The 10583-nt window shown below is 35.3% G+C and overlaps 1 protein-coding gene across 1 annotated transcript; it reads right to left on the bottom strand.

Annotated features, from left to right (window-relative positions):
• Nucleotides 1-1796: 1796 nt before the first annotated feature.
• On the bottom strand, nt 1797-10370 carry LOC132115072 (glutamate receptor U1-like). Its single transcript, XM_059523475.1, has 4 exons — nt 10263-10370; nt 3775-3806; nt 3496-3675; nt 1797-2049 (listed from the first exon to the last, which is right to left on the bottom strand). The coding sequence occupies exons 1-4, from the start codon at nt 10357-10359 to the stop codon at nt 1819-1821; spliced, it is 540 nt and encodes a 179-aa protein (XP_059379458.1). The 5' UTR covers nt 10360-10370; the 3' UTR covers nt 1797-1818.
• Between the last annotated feature and the right edge of the window lie 213 nt (nt 10371-10583).

Below are 10583 nucleotides of genomic sequence, written 5' to 3' on the forward strand. Positions count from 1 at the left end.
TTTGAGCAGCGACGCTGTACCCCCTCATGCCGATGATTTCTGGGGCACGTGTGAGGTTACAGTATCTCGCCACTGCCAGGTCAAGGGACACGGATTCGTTGGATTTTATGTGCTCATAGATTCTGTGGTACGTGGGGTTGTTCGAGTTCTGGTCAAAGGCAGATAAGAGTAATTTATTGTTGACAGATGCTTTCATATGGGTGCATGACCAACTGACATTAAATGATCCAAGTTTCAGATCTAGATCAGTTTGCACAAAATGTAGACTTGAAGTTGTATTACTTATATAGTTGTTATAGAAAACAACTTTTTTTTGTCTATACAAAAAAGTCCATCAATTAAAAAAAGTCTACCTAACTTTTTTCAAGCTTGAACAAGTGCATAAAGACATAAAAGTAATCTAAGCCTTCAGAAGAGACACATTCATCTTATATGATGAACAGACAAATCAAGTAAGTTGAGCTGCTATTGACCATATTTGAAGTGCTCAAATGTATGTGCATTGATCAATGTTTATTTGTGAATAGAAGCCTAATTTAAATATATTCATCATATAAAGTAATCTTGTCTCTTTGGAAGACTTGGATTAAAATGCTCGATTCATATAGATTACATTTATGGTGTACTTTTTATAAATATTGATAACCTAGGCAAAAAACGATGAGAGGATATTAAAAATGTTAATTTGTGTTCAGAAGATAAATGCAAATGAAAAATTGGCAAATGATGACAATGTTTACTTTTTATTATTATTATTATTATTATTATTATTTTCAATATTAAGAGAGTTTTAATTATAATATTTAAATTAAATGAGTCTTTTGATTGTATTAACCAAATGCTGTGTCTTACCTTGAAGAAGGCAAAAGAGGAAGAATCTTTAATGGTGCCATACTCAATAACGTTTTGATTAGCGAGGTCTTCAAAGCTCTTGATTGACTGTTGCTGGTTGTCTGAATAGCCATAAACTGAGGTTGGCAAAGAAACATGCAAGCAGCACTAATGAAAACAGCCACCAGATAGAGGTAATGACCCGTCCCGAAAGAGCCCTGGGGTGAGGATCAGCACCTATGGCAAAATTTACAATGAACTTTTAATTTTTAATAAACTACAAGCCACTGCAGAACATGCCAACATTTATATACATACTGTATATATTTTTATTTAATTATTTTTGCATGCACTTTCAAAGTGAAATGTCCAGGAAGTGGCGCTAAAACCTCAGTTTTATCTCAGACATATATACATGACTGTTTTTTTTTTTTAAATTTTTTTACCTTGGTTGTTGTACATATTATGGGTGAACATTTGTACATCTTATGGGTGAACATGATTTCACCAAGTACAGCATATTCCTGGATCAGCATTCCAATCAACCAATCAGAGTTGAGGGTAAGTTTAAGTTTAAATGTTTTGACAGTCTTGTTATTCACCTAATTTCCCTCTAAATTATTTTCTGTCTCTGGTTGCTCCCATTCACGGGCTAATTCTGAAAAGCAAATTTTTTGTATATCATGTTAATGCTTTAAAATTAAAGCATTTAAAATGCAGGGGTGGTGCTAGTGCAGTGGATAAGACACATGTCTTTGGTGTGAGAGACCTGGGTTCGAATCCACTGTGAGACACCAATGTGTCCCTGAGCAAGACACTTAACCCCTAGTTGCTCCAGAGGCGTGCAACCTCTGACATATATAGCAATTGTAAGTCGCTTTGGATAAAAGCGTCAGCTAAGTGAATAAATGTAAATGTAAAATACCTTGGAATAGCATTTAAATACCATCCTACATTTCAAACTGACTTGGTTTTACGATCCCACTATTACCGCGACACTAAGAAGATGCAGACGGAGGTCAGCAGGTAGGCGACCAGTACTCCCATCCACACCTCAGTGGAGAACAGGTTCAGAAGGCTGAGGAACTGCAAGTCATCAGAAGCAATGTCCTTCCTCAGGATGAAACTAAGACCCGTCTGCATGAAGGCTTTGGTCATGTCCACAGCTGTCTCGCGTTTAGCAATAAGAGTTAGAGGTGCCACAGCGATGTCTGCTTCCTGTAGAAATGAGCAACACTATTGCTGACATAAACTAACATTTATGTAGCCTATAAATACAGAAAGCAATTGTGATATATTTTACAGTTAAAATGTTCTTTCTATTTTAATATATTTTCAAATATCATTAATATCTGTTATGCAAAGTTGAATTTTAGCAGTCTTTAATATTTTTAAAATGTTTTGTTGCATTATACATGTTTTTACTGTCCGTTTGGATCAATGCACCCTGAATAAAAGTATTTCTTTTAAAACCTTTGAACTTTATAGCAGAAAGATATGTAATAGATATGCATGCTATATAAGTAAAAATAATGTTTCGTAAAAATTTCATAAAATTCAGAATATGATTTAATTTCCATGATCCTTCCTGTCAGAGCAAGCAACCCAACTTCTTGTCCAAGCTCTTGTTCTCTCCAGACTGGACTATTGTAATGCTCTCCTGGCGGGCCTTCCTGCATGTACTGTCAAGCCTCTGCAATTGATCCAGAATGCAGCAGCGAGGGTTGTCTTCAATGAGACAAAAAAGCTCACGTTACTCCTCTCCTCATCAGGGTGCACTGGCTACCAGTAGCTGCTCGCATTAAATTCAAGGTACTGATGCTTGCCTACAAGACGGCCACTGGCATGGCACCAACATACCTAAACTCTCTAATTCAATCTTATGTGCCCTCCAGAAGTTTGCTCTGCAAGTGAACAACGCCTTGTGGTGCCGTCCCAAAGAAGTTCAAAATCACTCTCACGGTCCTTTTCCTGGACTATGTCGAGCTGGTGGAATGACCTCCCAATCTCAATTCATACAGTCTTTACTCATTTTCAAGAAACATTCTTTTCTTTTCTTGTCTTTCATATAAAAAATTAAAAAACCCTGGCTACGTGTTATGTACTAGACTAACTGAGACTTGTCATGGCACTTGTATACTGTTGTTGTTCTCTTGTTGATCTGATTGCTTCTATTGTTCTCATTTGTAAGTCGCTTTGGATAAAAATGATTAAATGTAAATGTAAAGTTCCAAATGTATATATGTATATATTATATAAACATTTTGTAATATTTTAATTATAATTTTAATAATCATTTTATTTTCTAATTGTTATCAAACAGCTAATAGATACTCTAAATGTTACAGAAACTCTGTTTAGTTTTTTTGCCTTTTGGTTTTCTTGTTCCTACTTGCGTGTGTCCCTGCTAGTTAGTTTTCTTGGTTGTTAATTAGTTCTCCACACTTGTTCTGTTTCAGCTCATCATCAACTGTCTATTTAAGCCCGAGTTCTCCTTAATTTTCTTAGTTTACAGATTTATCTTGAGTAAAAAGACTCCTTTTGTGGAATCCTTGTTGTGTGCTTTATTAGCAAAACCATGCATTAAGATGTATGGAGATCATGATTTGCAAGTTACAACATTTAAACACTGACTATTTAACTCAAAAAATGTATGATGCTCACCCCTCTGACAACTTCTCCAATCATGCTGTTCCAGTTGCCGCTGTCATCTGTTGTTCCATAACGGCTGTCCTTAACAAGCTTAATATCATACTTAAAATCTAATTTCTTGGAGACGGCTGACAGCAGGTCAATGCAGAAGCCCTCCAGTTCAGAGCCTTTGGACATTGCATATGGTTCTTCCTGCATGGGATTGTGAGTAAGTAACAACCGAAAATGTGATTTAGTTACAGATCTTTACAAACATAAATGGGTGGCCCAGATGGAATTAATTTAACTTACCTTGATGGTTGTAACGCTTAATAATTGTGGCCCTAAAATACAAAACAACATTTCATTCAACTAGTTACAAATCCATAAGAATCCTCCACTAACTCTTTACTACTAACAGAGATCAGACTGAATGCTTGGCTCAGTCTTTTGAAGAATGTGGGAAACCTGTGTGGTTCTCTGACTTCTGTAGTATGGAAAAAAATAATAATAATACAATGGAAGCCAATGGGGATGAATAATTGTCTGGTTACAGCATTCTTTAAAATATTTTATGTTCAGCAGAAGAAAGAAACGCACACAGGTTTGGAGCAACTTGAGGTCAAGTAAATCATGACAGAATTGTAATTTTGGATGAACTATCCCTTTGGGTCACTGATTTTAACAAAGTATGAGTGATAGTAAAAGTGATGAAAGTGAATTATTCTATATTTTTATGCAAAATATGATTTTCTTCTTGTCTCTAATTGGCTGTTAAATTATTTTATATATGTATGTAAAATAATTAAATTATATATATATATATATGTATTTTTTTTTGTGAGCTAATCCAATTTTCAAATCAGTGAGTAGAAACGAGACCAGGGAAAAAACACTGCTTGTCTCAATTTGACAAGGGCAAAGCACTTGGACGCCATTCTTGGTTGCTAATGAAGCATTCTGTCACGCTGGGATGTACTTTGCACTCTTCTTCAAACAACCACTAATATTCCCAAATTTAGCAGATGCAGACAATGACCCACTTGTGCTACAGCAAACCTGTGAAATGGTCCGCCTCATGGCCACTAATCTTGCACTGCCTAAATGAGACTTAAAACGAGATTGTTGGAAATAAACAAAAGCTTTCTTTAGAGTGTGCACTGCCTGCTGCAGCAGAACGGATGCGGTGAGAGTTTGAGAAAGTTCCAGGGACTCTCTAAAGAAGCGCTTACAAAATGATGGGAAAGTGCCCCACTCGTCTGGCTGCAGCATCTGAGTCCACTTGGAAGTTGCTCCCTTTATTGTTTTGATCCTGTTTTTTAATGCATATCAGTTGACATTAACCAGCAGACAAGCTAAAAGATGCATGAATATGTATGTGAATCTAATCACAAATTAAAGTGTTGTTGCTTGAATGCTTTAAATATAACATGCATTATATATATAATATAACATTCTATGAATTCCTAAATTAAGATGTCTTTAATCAAGTAAAAGAATTGTTCTCACATGTACTGTACACATATGATACTAATAGTAGTGTGTACAAATATGTAGTCTGTTTGGGAGTATACTCAATTATGTTATGTGCAACAATTCATGGGAGTAAGTGACCACCATCTTTTTTGCTGCAATTTGTGTTACCATGGTAACAGCAGTTTCTTTGATTAGTAGATCCCTTTTTGGATTATGGGTAGTGAGTATGATCATTTTGCTATTAAACATGATTTTTTCATCAATTCACCAATTCACTCAATGATTCACATAGCATTGGTTAACAGCCCAAGATTTTTTTGACAAAACTGACAAATCTGACTTAAAAGTGTTTTTCACAGAAAGCTATGAAATTACTTCAGAAGCCTTGAAACATAGTGCACAAGTTGTATGGACTATGTTAATTTTATTATGTTGCTTTTCAAAGGGCTACTCCACTCCCAAATGAAAATGTTGTCATTAATCACTTACCACCATGTCGTTCCAAACCCGTAAATGCTTCATTCGTCTTCAGAACACAATTTAAGATATTTTGAATGAAAATCAGGAGGCTTGAGATTGTGAAAAGTATGAAAAGCATTGTCAGAATCGTCCATCTGCCATCAGTGGTTCAATCGTAACGTTATGGAGTGACGACAATACTTTTTGTACACGAAGAAAACAAAAATAACGACTTCATAATGTTACGGCTGAACCACTGATGGCAGATGGACTATTCTGATGATGCTTTTCATACTTTTCTGGACCTTGACAGTGTAACTTGGCAGTCAATGGGACAGTCACAAGCCTCTCGTTTTCTATCCAAAATATCTTAAATTGTGGTCTGAAGATGAACAAAGCTTTTACGGGTTCGGAACAATATGGGGGTAAGTGATTAATGACAAAATCTTCATTTTGGTGTGGAGTATCCCTTTAAGCTTTGGTACTTGTCAAACACAAATTTGGAAAGACGTGATGGTAATATAGAAGTAAATGATAACAGTAGTTTAAAATTTTAAGAACTTGTATTTAATCTAGTTTTCAGTGTAAAGTTAGAGTTACACTGCTTAAACAATGTTGAATAAGCCTGGCTAAGCCTGTTTTTGGTGAGAATGTGTTGTTGTCTGAGTTTCATCCGTGCGACACACAGCAGGCCTCCATCAGTGTCACAGCATATCACTGACACCCCTCATCCTCCCATTCAAACCATGAAAAACATACATGCCATCAATACTGAAGTCATGTCATGGGCTGCCCCGCATTAATGCCTGCTTGGTTAGCGGTGGCTAATTGATTAATCACACTCATTGTAGTGAATAGCAGCAGTGTTCTCCGGATTCAATGCTGACTGCTCCAGGCCTGGCGGGACGTCATGAGACAGTGCCATGCCTCAGACTCAAACATGCCGTGTCAGACTAATATTGGCTCTATCCACATCCTGATTTGTCTTAGCCTTAGACGGCACATCCATGGACCATCTGGTTATAGGCATCGTTAAACCCTGTTCACCTCAGACCATTTAAAACCTTGTTTTAATGACAACATCACATGAGCACACATGAAATGATTTCAGTTGTCATGATGATGAAGAACTCATGGTGTTTATAAATTTAGTAAATTTAGCAAATCCTTGAAACGGCTTGGAAACGCCTCACAATGTACATAAAAGGTACACAAGACATGACAGGTGTCAAAATCAACTCATTCTTCCTTGAGATTTTCCTTTGGGTATATATATATATATATATATATATATATATAAAATGCATGAGTACAATAAGGTCTGTGGTAAAGCTTACTTGACAATACTTGGACATTTTGTTGTACAAATTAAACTGCACACACTCACCCCAAATATTCTTATGTAGTTACTCATTACAATGATATGTAATGTATATATACAGTACATGTAATGTAATTAATATTTTTAGTATAAGTGTCCAACTCAATATATATTAACCACACTCAAAACACTCAAAAAATACATCTTGCAGATGTAAATGCAGATGTCTCCGTGATGTACGTGTGCGATCAGGGCTCTCTGCTGCCCCCACCAGCTCCGGAGCAGTAATGGTGCTTATACTGGTGCGCATGTTGACATTTAGTGGAACATTCCTTGGTTTAATTTGGTTTAATTGTAAGACACGGATGGCCATGTGATCCCAATATGGCTAGCAGACAACTTTTTTTTAAACTTAAAAATACACTTGGTAAGCCAAAACAAAGGACTTTATATGATCATTTCACAAACAATATGATGGACTGTTCCCAGGTCTGCAGGCAGAGATGGGCACAAATACATCAAAAAGTATTTTGTTACAAACTACAAATATTTGCTCATCAAATACAAATACAAAACACTGGAGCAAGAAATGTATTTAATTATAATACATATTAATACAATATTATAATAGTAATCTGTAATTTGAAAATACAATATATAAGCAATCATTTGAAGTGCAAGAGACAGTGACATTACATTTAGCAATGCTTTCACCTTAATACTAATGTATCTAATATATTTATCAATGTTTCTTTATCAGCGTGTCAAGAATCAAGCAGTCCTGCGAAATTGTATTGTCATACCGCCAAGTCCTGCTCAAGGGGATGCCTCCAGCTATTTCGCTGTCAGCAGTACAGATTAACTCTTGAAAAGGGCTTGTTAAATGGCTCCATGTAGAATTCAGAAACACTTGTTATCAGCGACACCGGTGGCCATTAAGTGAACTGCAGCCAGCAAATTATCGCTTGTGCTCTGTTGTTTTACACTAATAAGACCTTCATTCCTCTTCTGAACACATATTAAGATATTTTTGATGAAATCCGTGAGCTTTCAGTCCCTCCATAGGCAGCAACGCAACTTACACATTCAAAGCCCAGAATGGTAGTAAAGACATTGTTAAAACACTCTTCTTTGTTTTCTTTCTTTATTCGTTTATTCCAGGCAATGGCACAACAAAAGTACAAGGTAGACAAAATATAGTTAAATCATATAGTGCAAAAAAAAAAAAAAAAAACAACAACAACAACGAATATACAGTATTCAAATATGACGATCAAATTCTGCCTGAAAGGGAGTGGGAAGAAGACAACTTATTTAATCCCACCCCAGTTCCCCATTTAGTGATTAATAATTGAGCTTCATTGTTACTTTGCTCACGGATTATTTACAAATGTTATATCATGGTGGCGTTACCACAAGTAACAAGTAATTATTATAACAAGAGTTTATACCACAATGTAATAGGAATAAACAATGCCAACAATGGTAATGGACAATATACCAACGATGGTAATGGACAATATACCCAACGATGGTAACGGACAATATACCAACGATGGTAAGAAAACACTGAGCACATGTTAACACTATGAGACAGAGTACAACAGCAATTTAACTACAATGTAATAGAAATAAACAATGCCAACAATTGTAATGGACAATATACCAACGATGGTAATGGACAATATACCAACGATGTATGTATGTATGTATTGATGTACTCTCTATGACTCCAGTGGTTTAACCTTAATTTTATTAAGCGACATGAGTGCTTTGTTTGCACAATTTATTTTTACAACTTTATGAAAATATTGATAGCATCGTAGAGTTTATTTCAGTAATGAAAAGATGTTTTTTTACAAGCTTTTTCCCATGTCTTAAATGAGATGATGACGAGATGACAATAAGGTCAATAAACGATAACTGTGACTGTTTCAACATGCAATATCATTGACAATAAAAGATGAGACTAAAATGTATTTGAAAATGTTTTAAATATACCAAAATCTCTTTACTTTTGTCAAAAAAGGAGACAAGTTCATTGTTTATTTGAAAATGGATGTAAGGAATAAATTAGTGCTGCAAGCTTTTTGCGCGATAATCTGAACTGTTCCTTCATTTTTTGTGTCCAAACTTTTTGTAAAGCCATGTTGCTGCTGTCACTGTAATAACAATATGCATGAATGCACCTTTTCTTCCGCGGACCTCAAGCCATGCCTTGTTCTCTTATTGGCTGTAACTCGTCGCAACACCTGACACCACATGATGTTGAGTTGGCCGACCAGTCCAGATATAGTGTTCACGCCATATTTATTTAACAGTTCATAATGTAGACAGAAAGACTGTATATCTAAGTCTTTGATATTCATGTATGTATATTAAATAGCTTACAATAAATCAGTACACCAGTAAAAAAAAACATGTGTATGAGTCCACATTCTACTGATTTGTGATTATTGGTGAAAGAATATGTAGCCAAGAATGGTGGCCCGGGTAGCAGTTGGGGGTTCGATGCCTTGCTCAAGGGTCTCACTTCATTCGTGGTACTGAGGGTGGAAGAGAGCACTGCTCATTCACTCCCCCAATTACAATCTCTGCATGTACCGAGACTCGAACCTGTGGCATTTGGGTTACAAATCCGACTTTCTAGCCATTAGGCCACAACTGCTATATATATTAAACTAATGGCTAAGTGAAGTTAAACTGTGACTTAGTTTTATTTGAATAAAACTAGACAAAAATTTTTTTTAACACTGTGCATTCATGAGAGCATCACGACACATTTGTGATAGAAGACTCGCTCGTCAACACAATACACATGAGTAAGTGTTCACTAGTGTACCATGATGTGTTTGGATAATATTTTCGTAATTAAAGTGGTAAATTATGTTTTTTTTTCTTTTGAGCAAATAAACTCACATCACTTCATAAAATCGGATCACTTGATGATGTATTTCCTACTGTTCTGGATATTCAATATGTAAGTTGCATAGCTGGCTGTAGAGTGTCAGAAAGCTCTCAAATTTAATAAAAAATATTTTACTTATAAGTTCTTAACTTTATAACTTTATTTGTGTCCTGAAGATGAACAAGGGTATTACAGAAGTGGAACAACACGAGTGAGAGTAATTAAAATTTTTGGGTGAACTAACCCTTTAAGACTCAGCAGAAGATATTCGTTGAGATATTGTACTATAAAGATATTTTACCATCTGATAATAAAATGACCTACTTGGTTAAGTAGTTTAAGTATCTTAAATACAAAATACTGTCTCTCAAAGTATTTAATGATAGTATTTAATTATTATAATTTTTTTTTTTACAAAATACTAAATAATATATATATTTTTTTTCAGTTAATTACTGCCAGTCTCTGACTGCTGGTATGAAAAATCTCAATTCTGTTTGCCGCAAAAAAAATCAGCTCCACAATGTTCATTTATTAGGCTAAGCAAAAATCTTAAAAACACAATTTGTAAATGGCTATACATTCACCTAATACTAGTCTCAGTATGTTTGATATTACAGTATGTAATGACATTACCTGCAGCATAGACCCCAGCCAGCAGTGCTGATGAGACCAAGATGAGTCCTAATGGAGTCATTTCACTGCCAATAACATGCACTGAAATGATATTCATAGTTTTATCAGAACATCATTTATTCAAGAATCTTTTCCAGATGTGCAATTAACTTTTCATTTGAAAGTCAGCTGATCTCTTTAAAGATCTGTCATTGTACACTTTTAAGTATTTTAAATATTAGATTTTAGTACAGCACAGACAAAACAAGGATCAAAACGCTTAAACAAAACAGTTTTACTTACTAAACAGCTATAAATGAGCAAAAACTTGGCAAACTTACC

This window comes from Carassius carassius, chromosome 34 (assembly GCF_963082965.1).
Source record: "Carassius carassius chromosome 34, fCarCar2.1, whole genome shotgun sequence".
Classification (NCBI taxonomy): domain Eukaryota; kingdom Metazoa; phylum Chordata; class Actinopteri; order Cypriniformes; family Cyprinidae; genus Carassius; species Carassius carassius.